General features: G+C 51.0%; 1 protein-coding gene across 8 annotated transcripts in view; it reads left to right on the top strand.

Annotated features, from left to right (window-relative positions):
- LOC128826657 (deleted in malignant brain tumors 1 protein-like) overlaps nt 1-14962 on the top strand; it is a 222448-nt gene that overhangs the window by 156714 nt on the left and 50772 nt on the right. For all 8 annotated transcript variants that reach the window (XM_054010065.1, XM_054010066.1, XM_054010069.1 and 5 more), the window contains 3 exons: nt 3653-3982; nt 9035-9364; nt 14183-14512. In XM_054010065.1, the coding sequence (XP_053866040.1) occupies nt 3653-3982; nt 9035-9364; nt 14183-14512 (990 nt within the window). The remainder of the gene's footprint in view (nt 1-3652; nt 3983-9034; nt 9365-14182; nt 14513-14962) is intronic.

Raw genomic sequence — 14962 nt, 5'->3', positions numbered from 1 at the left:
GCAGTCCACAGGGCCCTGGGCTGTAACCTGGGGCCGAGGGGGGGCCCAGGTTCCCCCCAAACCTCCCAACTCCTGATCCAACATAGGAGGTTCCACCAGAGGGGAAGGTCTCTGGGCTGTTCCCCGACCCACATGGTAGAGAAGCAGAAACTGTGGGGATTGTTCTTACTCTTTTTTTCCCTATGCTGGCCAGTGATGAGGTTATCTGAGTGAATGGCAGATTTGAGCCACAAAAGTGGCCAAACTGAGGGCTACCGTGAATCTCTGAGGCGAGCAAAATCGGCCAATAAGCGCAGGACCCACCAAGGTAGAGGAGGAACTTTGTCACACCACCTTATAGTCCATTCATCCAGCCCATACTTCTTTAACTTGCTGGCAAGAATACTGTGGGAGACCGTATCAAAAGCTTTGCTAAAGTCAAGGAATAACACGTCCACTGCTTTCCCCTCATCTTATTTTGATGAGATGAGAGGTTTGGTTGCTTAAGGGCATAGCTCTGAATGTGCTCTGCTTAGACATCTGCCATTTTTGTATGCAGTGTAGTTGCAGCCATATTGGTCCCAGGATACGAGAGAGACAAGGTGGGTGAGGAAATGTCTTTTATTGGACCAACTTCTCTTGGTGAGAGAGACAAGCTTTCCAACCACACCGAGCCCAGACCTGAAGAAGAGCTCTGTGTGAGCTCCAAAGCTTGTCAGTCTCACCAACTGAAGCTGGGCCAATGAAAGATATTACCTCACCCACCTTGTTTCTCTAGATTTCTGTAAGGCATTCAACTTGGCACCGCACAAGAACAATGCAAAATCAATGTGTCACACATTAAACTGATTAAAAACTGGACAACTTACTGGTCTCAAAATGTAATTGGGAATGGAGAATCATCATCGGGAAATGTGTTTTGACTGGGGCCCTGCAGCATCATTGCTTGTCTTTACGCTATCTATCATTTTTATCAATGAATTGGAAGAAAACATAAAAACATCAGTCAGAAAGTTTGCAGATGACATAAATTGGGAGATTAGTAAATAGAGAACAGGACAGGTCAGTGACACAGAGTGATCTGAATCGCTAGGTAAGCTGGGTACAAGCAAACAAGATGCCTTTTAATATGACCAAATGTAAAATTATACATCTAGGAACACAGAACACAGGCCATACTTACAGGAATGGGGACTCTCTCCTGGGAAGCAGTGACTCTGAGAAAGATTTGGGGGTGGGAGGTGGATAATCAGATGAAAAGGAGCTCCCAGAGTGATACTGTGACCAGAAGGACTAATGCAATACTGGAATGCATACAGAGGGGAATCTTGAGTAGCTGTAGAGAGGTATTTTACCTCTATAGTTTGCACTGGTACGAATGCTGCTGGAATCCTGTGTCCAGTGTGACGGGATCCTTGGGGTGCAACCTGGGACTGTGGGACCGTTGTGTCCCCTTAACTCTCTCCAGCCTTGGCTGTCTCACACAATGCTTTGCTAGTGACAAGCAGCAAACCCCTCCAGGCACTGTGATCACTCAGCACAACCGCATGTGGAGCCCCCACACCCAGATAGATTGCATGAATGCTCCCAGAGCCACTCATGAATCACACTGAGAAAGGTACCAGCCTAATCCCCCCAGCTCCCAGCCTTGTACCTCAGGAATATACCATCTTGTACTGCTCAAGAAAAGAAGTGCAAATTTATTAATTGGTTCACCACTTCATCAATGGAAAGTGGATATACTCCAGCCTTTGTAAGTCTGAGCAGATTTATCAAACACTTCAGGCAAACTTAATGGTAAAGATAAATACATCTCTACCCCGATATAACGTGACCCGATATAACAGGAATTCGGATATAACGCAGTAAAGCAGCATTTGGGGGGGGGGGGGGCTGCGCACTCCGGTGGATCAAAGCAAGTTCGAGATAATGCAGTTTCACCTATAACGCAGTAAGACTTTTTGGCTCCCAAGGACAGCATTATATCGGGGTAGAGGTGTAGTTAAACAAATTTATTGATTACAAAAGATAGATTTTAATTGATTATAAGTGATAAGCAAAAAATCAGACTTTGTTACCAAAATAAAATAAAATATAAGCACACAGTCTAAACTCTCAACCCTATTAGACTGAGCAATATCTAGGTTAAGTAGTTTTTCTCACCCCACTGGATATTGCAGTTCATTGTACGCAGATTTCACCCTTGAAACCTGGGCCAGTCTTCTCTGTTGGAGTCTTCAGTCTTCTGAGTGTCCTTGTTGCTTGCAACATAGGTAGCGGGCGGGGGGGAGAAAAGGCCAAGCATGGGCTCCCTGTGTTCTGTTTTATACCCTTAGTTCTATGTGCTTGGAGAACACAAGTCCAGGCATGTCTGGTGGGCATTGCTGAGTCCCCAGGCAAGGTTGAGCAATTTCCCGGGTATGGTCTTATGCAGATGAGTCACTGAATTGTAACTCTGTTGCTGGATAATGGCTGTTGATGGTTGTTGGACATCCACCTGGGCGTTTGTTAGCTCTCTTGTCATCATCTCTGGAGAGCTAGTATCTGGGTGCTTCCCAAACCCACAGAATATTTTAGTGAAAACTATACAACTCATTTCTTATAATATTATATGCATTAATGATACACATATTTAGATAGAACAATGGCTTTCAGCAGATCATAACCTTTCCCATGATACCTCACATGGCCTACTTTATATGCAATATCACAATTTATATGTAAATGAGGAATATGGGGGTTACAGGGCGCTCCCACAAGGTATAGAATGTCACATCCAGTTCTGGTGCCCACAATTCAAGAACTATGCTGATATATTTAAGAAGGTTCAGAGAAGAGCCATGAGAATGATCAAAGGATTAAAAAACCTGTCTTGTGGTGATAGATGCAAGGAGCTCAATCTGTTTATTTTAACAAAGAGAAGGTGAAGGGGTCACTTGAGCACAGTCTATAATTACTATCATGGGGAACAGAAATGTGATAATAAAGGATTCTTCAATCTAACAAGCAAGTGATTAATAAGATCTGATGGTTCACAGTTGAAGAGAGACAAATTTAGATTACAGATAAAGTGCAAATTTGTATTGATGAGGATTATTATCTGTTGGAACAGTTTACCAAGGGCTGTGGGGGATCCTCCCTCACTGGCAATTTTTAAATGAGGATTCGATGTGTCTGAAAGATCTGCCCTAGGAATTACTCTGGGGCAGGTCTCTGGCCTGTGCTACACAGGAGGTCAGACTAGGTGGTCACAGTGGGCACCTTGGGATCAATGAATCTCGCTGATCAGATTCATTTCCAGATGGAGCGTGCAGCCATTCCCAAGGAGTAGGGACCCTGGGTCACTCTGTCAAGCATCAGGCCCCATTGCCCCGGCCAATTAGCATCTTAGCTGATGAGCCATGAACCTTTAACATTTGGCACCGTTGTGACTGGATGCAGAATTCTTTCCCATGTCCTGCCTAAATGACTGGGCCAGATTTCCCTCGCCTGTTTCTCAGCTGCACCCCTATGGCGGCTGCATATTACTGGTGGGAATTGAAACCCTGATAGGTGGTAGCTGTGTGTGGAGGCTGTTCAGACCTGCCAGTGAGAGGCTCTACATTCCCCATCATCATTAGTGATCAGATGCACAGTAACCTCCCTGAGTGATTATTCCCTTTGGGCTTTACAGATTCTGGCATTTCAGAAGTGCTTCAGCTCCGACTGGTGAAAGGCCCGAATCGCTGCGCTGGGAGAGTCGAGATGCTTTACAACCAGCAGTGGGGAACCGTGTGTGATGACCGCTGGGACTTACAGGATGCTGGAGTCGTGTGCAGGCAGCTGGGCTGTGGGTTGGCGTTATCAGCCCCACGAGGGGCTCGATTTGGGCGAGGATCAGATCGTATCTGGCTGGCTGACGTTCACTGCTCAGGGACAGAAGTTGCCCTCTCCGAATGTAGGGCTCGGCTTTGGGGAGACAGTTACTGTAACCATGGACACGATGCCGGTGTTGTGTGCTCAGGTAACTCTCATGTACCACCCTGCGTGTTACTTGGAGAAAGGTGGGAAGCTCACTGCAGGCCATTGTCCCCTCACAGCCAGTGCTGACTAGGGTTACCATATTTCAACAATCAAAAAAGAGGACGGGGGGAGCCCCGCCCTTGCCCCACCCCCACCCTGCCCCATCCACTCCCTCCCACTTCCTGCCTGCCCCCCTCAGAATCCCCAATCCCCCCGCTCCTTGTCCCCTGACTGCCCCCTCCTGGGACCTCTGCCCCTAACTGCCCCCCTAGGACCTTACCCCCTACCAGTCCCCTGACTGCCCCGACCCTTATCCATACCCCTGCCCCCAGACAGACCCCTGGGACTCCCACACTCATCCAACCACTCCCTGTCCCCTGACTGCCCCCCCGAGGACCCCCAACCCATCTACCCCCACTGCTCCCTGTCCCCTGACTGCTCCGACCACTCTCCACACCCCTGCCCTCTGACAGGCCCCCCCCAGAACCTCCAACCCATCCAACCTCCCCTACTCCCTGTCCCTTGACTGCCCCCTCCAGAACCCAACTGCCAGTTCTCCAACCCCCTGGCTCCCTTACCGTGCTGCTCCGCAGCACACTCCAGGGGGCATCTGGACATAGCCACAACTGGCTCAGAGGTCCTGGGGATGGGGAGACTTCAGAAGACATTAATGGGGGGACCCCCCAAGGCCTCTAACCATCATCTGTCTGGGGCTTTATTTTTTTAAATCATCCCCAAAATCTATCCCCCAGTGCCCAGCACCAGGCTGGGCACGGCTACTGCTGCCAGGTGTCCTTTCCATCGGTCATGTACCTCGCAGTCACCCTCCCCCTACCCCCACTCTGTTCCAGCGAGGGCATGACCAGCGCCCCGTGAGGAAACGGACACCTGGGTTCCAGAAAGGAGCTAAACTCTCTGTTTTCTCTGCTGCGGGGCAGTTCTCTCCCCCCTGCAAAAGCAGGTTAGAACAACCGTGCCCCGGCTCTCCCCAGGGAGCAGCACGCTGGGCACCAGGGGAGGGGGAGGAGGAGGAGGAGGGAGGAGCTCTAGAGCTGCCGGACGCCGCCTGGCCAGTGATTTTAAGCTGCAGTGGAGAGGATGAGAGGAGAGGAGGAGGGGGAAGCGGAGGAGAGGCTCTGGCTGCTGGAGCACCATGCGAGTGGCTCAATCCAGCCGGCTGCCCTATCACCCGCGCCGTGCTCTGCGGAGGGGGAGAATGCCGGGCATTTTAATATATTAACAAATTCCCCTCCGGACGCTATTGTTAACCTAAAAAGCCAGACATGTCCAGGAGAATCCGGACTAATGGTAACCCTAGTGCTGACCCCAGCATGGTGCTTGGGGCCTGTGCTTCAGGCAGCAATATGGTGGTTCCAGTACGGGGCACTCTCCTCTCAGTCTGTGCTGACCCTAATTCTCCTGAGCGGTTCTATGGGCCTGTGTTGCAGGGAGCAGGGTGAGGGCTCAGTAGGGGGCGCTCTCCCCTTGAAGTCAGTGCTGGCACCAGTGCCCTAGTGCGGTGCCAAGGGGCTTGTGCTGAAGGTAGGGGGATGGGATGTCAATATGCAGGGCCGGCTTTAGAAAGAGTGGGGCCCGATTCCTGGGGGTGGGGCTTGTGGAAAGCCCCACCCCCAGGAATTGAGCCACGCTCCTGCAGGGGTTGCCGGGCTTGGGTCCGGCCCGGAGCCACTCGGCGGCCGAAGCTGAGCCGAGCCACGGGGGCCGGCCTGGGGACAGGGCCAAGCTGCGCCACGGGGGCTGGGCTGGGTCGGGCCTGAGCTGCACTGCGGGGGCCGGGCCGTACCCGAGCCGCGTGGCCCAGGCCCGCGCTGAGCTGGACCCGAGCTGAGGGGGCCGGGCCGGACCCAAGCCGCGCCGCAGGGGCCAGGCCAGACCCGAGCTGCGCCGTGCCACGGGGGCCGGGCCGGACCCGAGCCACGGGGACCAGGCCAGACCTGAGCCAGACCCGAGCCGCGGGGGCCAGGCCGGGCCGGGCCGGACCCGAGCTGAGGGTGCCGGGCCGGACCCGAGCCATGCCGTGGGGGCCGGGCTGGAGCCGAGCTGGGCCGGAGCTGCTGGGGCCGGCACGCTTGGCTGGAACCAGGGCCGGAATGGGCCGTGCCTCCCTGGAGCCCTTCTCATGCCCTCCGCCACCCCAGCTTACCTGGTGCTGCCTGCCTGCCCCTGCTTCTTTTCAGACTTCCCGTGAACCTCTGAATCACGGGAAGCAGGGGAGGGGGAGGAGCAGGGGGCGGAGCGTTCAGGGAAGGGGAGGAGGGGGAAGTGAGCTGGGGGCAGGGTGGAGAGCTGTGGTGCGGCGCCCTCTTAGCGCGGGGACCAATTCAGCCGAATCGGCCTAAAGCCGGCCCTGTCAGTACGGGGTGCTTTCCCCTTGCAGTTGTGCTGACACCAATGCCCCAGTGCGGTGCCATAGGCCCCTGGCATGAGAAAGCCTGGTCTGTGCCTACTGGGGTTCAGCTCCCCGACTCTCCTGGCCACAGGCCACACAGGCCGTGCCCTTGAGGCCTCATGGGTTGGCCTCTCTCCGGATTGTCAATAGGCACACTCCACCCCCAGCCCTCCACCTGTCTCTCTGCATCACCCAGCCCCGCCCCACTGGGCACTCAAAGCAGTGACAGATCCGCTGCTCCCAAAGGAACAGGGCCCCTAGCTGACCAGCTCCACCTCCCATCACTGCCCGAATCAACACACAGCCTTAGATCCCTCCATAGTGACAAGAAGGACAAGTGATTTCACAGAGTGTAGATATTCAATGGGTAGCAAGGAAAAGGGTTGGAAAGAAATGGTTTCATGGCCAATAAAATCATACCACGTAGACTAGAGCCTAGACTCATTGAATGAGATACTTTTCTGTCTGGTAGAGCAACGCTCACCGCACAGTCCTTCCAGGGTTTTACTCCAGGCTTGACTGTGATCTCCTGTTCCTCAGACAAAAGATGTCAACCACTTCCAGGGTGAAAGGGAGCTCTTGTCCCCTCTCCTCTTGCTTTGTAGGTACAGACCATTGTCTCTTCCCAGAGGAAGTCTCTCTTCAGAGACTTCTGCGAAGGTCCTTTGTCTTTGCAAATTCTCAGGCCCCCACTGGGCCCAGACAGTGAATATAGCCTGTCTCCATGGCTGTACTTTGTTCTATGTGTTTATTGGCTCAGCCGAAGGGATTGCCATGGTGCAGGTGACAAGCTTCACTTCAACACTTCTGGAATGTTGTATTCTACATTTTACATCTCTCTTCAACTATGTCCCATACAAATCTCTTGCCCACATTAAGTTGACCAGCGGGCTGCTGGCTTTTGGTAGAGACCTCACATGCCACCCACTAGCCACTCACCACTCTGCTGGCCCTCACCTTCTGCTGCTCCCTGCCTCTCTACTGTAACCTCTGTAGGTCGCTCTCCTGAGGCTCCAACCAGTTCTCAGTGACTGTCAGCTCTTAGTGGGGAAACCTCAGTGCTGAAGCAGGCTGGGCAGAAACACTGTCTCACAGCTCTAGTGATCACTTAATAAAAAGAGTCCTAATGGAGCGTTAATAACTCTATCTGAAGAGTGCTGAGAGGCAGATTAAACCATGCTTAGATCTCTTACACGGAGCCCACACCCCTCAGCAGGAACAACCATCTTCACCTCCTCTCACTCTTGATATGTGTCTGGTGTCTGAGCCCCCTGGTTAGTGAGTTCAGCTCAGTTGCGGGTGACCCACTCAGTCAGGGCAGGCTAAGCAAAGTTCTGCTGCCTTTACTCAGACAATCAGGACAACAACATTTCACTACCCTTGCATTCAGGTACTACAGTGATTTGTAACCCAGCACCAGCCAACACAGCTCTGTCTGCTGGATACCTGCTGGATACCTAGGCAGAGTGGGTGTGTTCTTGTAAATACAGTCTGGTCCTGAAGCCTTTTCCCCTCCCCAGCTCATCACTAGCTGTCAGGGGAGAGCTCATTCCCACCTTGTTTACATCCTCAAGATCCAGTCTTCCAACGGGGCTCTCCTCCACCACGTGCGTGACTATCTCTATTGCTGCCCCACAGGCACAGTGAGAAGATCGGGCTTACCCAAATCTCTGCGTTGTATCAATTCCTCTGGCCAGGCCAGTCAGGGGCCTGTTAAGACTAGTCCAGGATCTTCATCTCAGGTTGCAAATAGGCAGATAGAAGTTAGGGCTTCTGCAATCCATCTGCACGCCAGTCTCTGTATCCCAGAGTTGCTGCCCCTCTGTTAGGACACAGCTGTCAGCCCAGCTCTGTCATCATTCATCTGAGACTGGTTCTGGGCTGGCAGCACTAGACACGAGTGCAGCAATGGCTGCCACAAAACGATGGTGCCAAGTCAGTCGTGACAAGTCTGGAGGAACCGCAGGGGCAGGTGTTTGCTTCAGGAGGGGGCCGATCTGCTTGTAGGGAGTGTGCATTGCCTCTGCCCTGGTCGGAACCATTGTCAGCCTGGTGCGCAGCAGGTTCCTGCCAGGCGTCCCTGCGCTCCAGGCAGTTCTAAGGGGGATGGACTCTGGGTGAGGTTTTCAGGAGTGATGGAGCCAACACATGTAATTTCGATGCTGATGTCAGGCTAAGGCAACAACTAATGACACGGGTGACTGTTCAGCTCCCAATCATCAAGATGTTTTTGCCAGTGTCTGCCCCGCAGCACTGCACAGTATAGCACTGGAGAGAATATCAGCTCCAGAAGTGAGGGTGTAAATCTGGTTCCCAGGAATTTTCCGCCAGCTTCTGCATCAAGGCAATGCAGGGGGTGATCTTTTTCATTTTGTTCTAATGGGAGCAGCAGGACAGACTGCAGTCCAGTCTGCCTAATTAAGTGACAGCCTAACTAGGTGAGAGCTGGCTGGTAGGGGGGCAGACAAACTTCAACATTGCCCAAGTGATTAGCCTGGTCAGTGGTGGGGAGACCTTGACAGGCAGTGGTTGTGTGCAGAGACTGGTCAGACCAGTCAGCAGGAGATGCTACATTCCCCAGAAACAGGAGAGATCAGATACACAGGAACCTCCCTCAGTATTTATTGCCTTTGGTGTTTGCAGCTTCCATAATCTCAGAAGTGGCTCCAGTCCGATTGGTGAACGGTTCGAGTCGCTGCACTGGGAGAGTTGAAGTCTTTCATTACAGGAATTGGGGAACCGTGTGTGATGACAGCTGGGACTTACAGGATGCCGGAGTCGTGTGCAGGCAGCTGGGCTGTGGGACGGCGTTATCAGCCCCAGGAGAGGCTCACTTTGGGAGAGGATCTGACCATATCTGGCTGGCTGACGTCAACTGCACAGGGACAGAAGTTACCCTCACCCAATGCAGGGCTCGGCCTGTGGGAGAGAATAACTGTACCCATGGAGAAGATGCTGGAGTTGAGTGCTCAGGTAACCTTCATCCATCACATCACTGTCAGTGCTGCAGAGATCGGGCTGGGAACCTTTCAACACAGACCCAGCTCTCCTGTCTGAGTCAGCGCTGACCCCAGTGCCCCGGAATGGTTCTAAGGGCCGGTACTGCAGGGAGCCGGTTCGGGGTCACAGTAACTCGCTCTTCCCATGGTGTCAGTGCTGACCCCATTTTCCCCCACACGGTTCTACAGGCCTGTGCTGCAGGGAGCAGGATGGGGGCTCAGTAGGGGGTGTGCTCCCCTCGAAGTCAGTGCTGTCCCCAGTGCCCAAGCACAGCACTTAGGCCTGCACTGCAGGGAACAGTACGTGCACCTCTGTGAGGGACCCTCCCCATCGCTGATCGTTCTGATTCCCCTGCCCCGCTACATCAAAATGGGGTGCTGGGTAACTGTAGATTCCATTTGTGGGATTTGGGGTTGAACGGATCTTGCAGCCACTCAGGGATCCCTTTATGAAGAGTGGGTTCCTATCACTGTCACTCCGGGTGATTTACATCTCAGCTAATTACCCCTTAACCTGTAACATCCCCGACAGCTGTGACTGGAGACAGGGTTCTTCCTCACTCCCTCTCCTACACAGCCCATGAGTTTCTGTGCTCTGTCTGTCATCTACCCTGTTCCACCCCACAGGTGGCTGCATGGTACTGGTGGGGAGTAGGGTTGTCAAGTTATTAAAAAAATAATTTTGATTAATTGTGAGATTAAAGATTAATCATGATTAATCGTGCAATTAATTGCTCCACTACACAATAAGAGAAAACCCTTTATTTCAAATTTTTTGGATGTTTTCTACATTTTCTACTTTGATTTCAATTACAACTCAGAATTCAAAGTGTACAGTGCTCACTTTATATTTAAGTACAAATATTTGTAAAAAAGAAACAAAAGAAATAGTATTTTCAATTCACCTCATATAAGTAGTGCCAGCTCTTTATCAGAGAAATTGAACTTACAATCATAGAATTATTTACAAATAATAACTGCAATCAAAAATAAAACAATGTAAAATTTTAGATCCTACAAGTCCATTCAGTCCTACATCTCATTCAGCCAATCGCTCAGACAATTCTTGTTATAATATTATCTGAAAGTGAGAACAGGCATTCACATGGCACGGTTGTAACCGGTGTTGCAAAATATTTACGTGCCAGATCCGCTAAAAAATTCATGTTTCAGAGTAGCAGCCGTGTTAGTCTGTATCCGCAAAAAGAACAAGAGTACTTGTGGCACCTTAGAGACTAACAAATTTATGCATATGCATCCGAAGAAGTGGGCTGCAGTCCATGAAAGCTTATGCTCTAATAAATTTGTTAGTCTCTAAGGTGCCACAAGTATTCTTGTTCTTTTTCTAAAAAATTCATATGTCTGTAAGCAGAGTCAGGATGAGCTCTACCCTGACATCTGGTGGTGAATTATGGCGAGTGTGGAAAAGAACTCCAGGGGCTGATCTTGTTTGCATAGGCACACCCACTCGCCTGGCATGAAACAACAGCAACTCAAAGTAGTTACTTTGGCTGGTGTGGGATCCCCAGTTTCTCTGTTATTGGGGCAGGAAGAATAAAGTTTTGTTACCCTGATTCTGTGAATCAAGGCCAGTGGAACTGTTGTATGACAGAAGGACTGAGGGAGTCCTTCACCATTACCTAAGTAGCACTTGCTTGACAAGGGGCATGGGTTACAAAACCCAGTGAATGGAGAGAGGATGGGGACAGGTATTTGTACCTGATGGGATGGGCCCCTCTCTGAGGGATTGAAACACCAATTGCACTATCCCCTCTCTCCAGTGTTGAATATCAGAGCTAAATTTGATTCCATTAGGAGTCTAGTTACAGGCTGCTGAGCTGAATTCACTTTGGGCCAATGGTGTACTAGCACTGGGGCTCCCCTACTACAATGAGCTGAAATTGCTAAGAGCTGAAATCACAAAAGAGCTGAGATCACTGAGGCTGTGTTAGCTAGTGGGGGAGCCTGAAGCTATATTGCTAAGCGGCTGGCGGAGCGGCGAGCAGAGTGGAGCCTTGCGAGCGGAGCGGCGAGCAGAGTGGAGCCTTGTGGGAGCGGCCCAAGGGTCGGCTGAAGTGGAGCAGAGCTGAGCAGCTCACAGGTCGGTGAGCAGAGTGGAGCAGCTGCCAGAGCAGTTCGTGGGACGGCGGGAGCAGCTCACGGGACAGCTGGTGGAGTGGAACAGCTCGTGGTGAAGGCTGCGGCGGAACCCCGTCAGCCTCGGATCACGTAAGGTGCCCCTTAACACCCTGCGTGCCCCCCCCCGAACTCTGGGGCTGCACTGACCAGGGACAGAGACTTTGTGGGGTTGTTGGACTTTTGGGACTTTGGTGAACCTTGGGTTGCTGGTTTCAAGAACCCAAGGGAAAGGACACAGCCCAACTTGCTGGGGTGGGTTTTTTTTGCTCATGGTTTGTGTTATGAATCCTGTTTGTGGTGTTTTTTCCAATTTAATGCTGATGTCATTTACCTCATGTTATTAAACATTTTCTGTTACACTCAGACTCCGTGCTTGCGAGAGGGGAAGTATTGCCTCTTAGGGGCGCCCAGGGGGTGGTATGTAATTGTCCCAGGTCACTGGGTGGGGGCTCGAGCCGGTTTTGCATTGTGTTATTGAAACGGAACCCCTAGATACAGAACCCGGCCCTTGTTGCTGCCAACTTAAATGGGCAGAAGGGTTACATGTCCCTTCATGCTTTGACCACTATTCCAGAGGACATGTGTCCATGCTGATGATGGGTTCTGCTCGATAACAATCCAAAGCAGTGCAGACTGACAAATATTCATTTTCATCATCTGAATCAGATGCCACCAGCAGAAGGTTGATTTTCCCTTTTGGTGGTTCAGGTTCTGTAGTTTCCGCATTGGAATGTTGCTCTTTTAAGACTTCTGAAAGCATGCTCCAAACCTCGTCCCTCTCAGATTTTGGAAGGTGATTCAGACTTTTAAACCTTGGGTTGAGTGCTGTAGCTAGCTTTAGAAATCTCTCATTGGTACCTTCTTTGTATTTTGTCAAATCTGCAGTGAAAGTGTTCTTAAAACGAACTACATGTGCTAGGTCATCATCCTAGACTACTGTAACATGAAAGATATGACAGAAGGCAGGTAAAATACATTGCAGGAGATACACAATTTTCCCTACAAGGATTTCAGTTACAAATTAAATTAACACATTACTTTTTGATGAGCATTATAGAATCATAGAATATTAGGTTTGGAAGAGACCTCAGGAGGTCATTTAGTCCAATCCCCTGCTCAAAGCAGGACCAACACCAACTAAATCATCCCAGCAAAGGCTTTGTCAAGCCCAGCCTTAAAAACCTCTATGGATGGAGATTCCACCACCTCCCTAGGTAACCCATTCCAGTGCTTCACCAGCATGCTTCATCAGCATGGAAGCATGTCGTCTGGAGTGGTGGCCGAAGCGTGAAGATGCATATGAATATTTAGCATATGTGGCACGTAAATATCTTGCAATGCCACCTGCAAAAGTGACAGGCGAACGCCTCTTCTCACTTTCGGGTCATGTTGCAAATAAGAAGCAGGCAGGATGGTCTCCTGTAAATGTAAACAAACTTGTTTGTCTGAGAGATTGACTGAACAAGAAGTAAGTGTGCAGTTATGTAACTAAAAAAAAAAATCTACATTTGTAAGTTTCACTTTCACAATAAAGAGATTACACTACAGTATTTGTATAAGGTGAATTGAAAAATACTATTTTTTTACCATTTAACAGTGGTAATATATGTAATCCAAAATACAGTAAAAGCTGTTTTATCCGACGCTACACCAACTGGAAAGCTCTATAAGCTGACATTTCTGATCTTTATTGAAATGCTGGTTTATAGTCCGTTTGGCGCGGGGCTGGCAGGGGGTTGAAGCGCAGGAGGGGGTGCAGAGGAAGGGCTCTGGGAGGGACTTTGAATGTGGGAGGGGGCTTAGTACACAGGAGGGGATGGAGGGTGTTGGATCCAGGGGCCACTCAGCTCGGATGGCTCCCCGCAAGTGGCGATTTTCCCAGGCTCCAGCTACTCCTAAACGGAGGAGTTGCAACAGGCTGCTCTGCCTGCTTCCCCTCCAGAGCCAGCTGTACAGCTCCCATTGGCTGGGAACCATCACCAATGGGAGCTGCGGGGGTGGCGCCTGTAGGCGGAGGGAGGGCGCCAAGCCCCCTGCTTCACCTCTGCCTAAGAGAAGCCAGGACAAGTTGCTGCTTGCGGGATGCTGTCCAATGAGTCTGGCACCCTGCACCCTATCCCACGCCCCAGCAGCCTGCCCCGAGCCCCCTCCTGCACCCAAACTTCCTCCCAGAGCCTGTGCTCCACACCCCCTCCCGTGCCCCAACCCCCAGCCCTGCACTCCCTCCCAACTGGCATTTTTCATTTACCAGAACACCCCCCTCAGCATTACCCCAACATGCCAGATAAAACAACCTTAACTGTAATAATATAAAGTGAGAACTGTACACATTGTATTCTGAGTTGTAATTGAAATCAATATATTTGAAAACATAGAAAAACATCCAAAATATTTAATTTATTTCAATTGGTATTCTATTATTTAACAGTGTGATTTAAACTGCGATTAATAGTGATTAATTTTTTTAATTGTGCTTAATTTTTTGAGTTGATTGCGTGAGTTAACTGCGATAAGTTGACGGGGAGTGAACCCCTAATGGGCAGTTGCAGAGGTTATTCAGACCCATCATTGGGAGGGACTACATCCCCCAGCATCACTAGTCATCAGATGCACAGGAACCTCCCTGAGTGTTTACTCCCTTGAGGCTTTGCAGACTTAGGAATTTCAGAAGTGGATCAACTCCGACTGGTGAATGGCCCGAGTCGCTGCGCTGGGAGAGTCGAGGTGCTTCACAACCAGCAGTGGGGAACCGTGTGTCATGATGGCTGGGACATAATTGAGGCTGGAGTTGTGTGCAGGCAGCTGGGCTGTGGGACGGCGTTATCAGCCCCTAGGAAAGCTCGATTTGGGCAAGGATCTGACCGAATATGGCTGGATGACGTCATCTGCAAAGGGACAGAAGCTGCCCTCTTCGATTGCAAGGCTCGGCCTTGGGGAGACAATAACTGTAACCACGGAGAAGATGCCAGTGTTGTGTGTTCAGGTAACCTTCGTCTGCCACCATGAATGTTGCAGGGAGGAGGATGGGAAGCTCATTATGGGGCATTGTCCCCTCACAGCCAGTGCTGACCCCAGCATGGTGCTGGGGGCCTGTGTTTCAGGGAGCAATATGGCGGTTCCTGTAGGGAGCGCTCTCCTCTCAGTCTGTGCTGTTCCTAATTCCCCTGTGTGGTTCTATGGGCCTGTGCTGCAGGAAACAGTGTGGGGGCTCAGTACGGGACACTCATGCTATCCCCAGTAAGTCAGTGCTGGCCCCAGTGCCCTAGTGCAGTGCTAGGTGGCCTGTGCTGCAGGTAGGGGGTGTCAGTAGGGAGCTGTATTGAATCTAGACTGCCCTGCATGGTGCCTCCTGCCAGTCATCTTGGGAATTAGTTCTTTATCCTCTAGAATGCCCTCTACTGGCCGATATCTTGCTTGCTTCAGGCCCCCGTGT

Source organism: Malaclemys terrapin, chromosome 20 (genome assembly GCF_027887155.1).
Source record: "Malaclemys terrapin pileata isolate rMalTer1 chromosome 20, rMalTer1.hap1, whole genome shotgun sequence".
In the NCBI taxonomy this organism is placed as follows: domain Eukaryota; kingdom Metazoa; phylum Chordata; order Testudines; family Emydidae; genus Malaclemys; species Malaclemys terrapin.
This window is presented reverse-complemented; position numbering and strand designations above follow the sequence as displayed.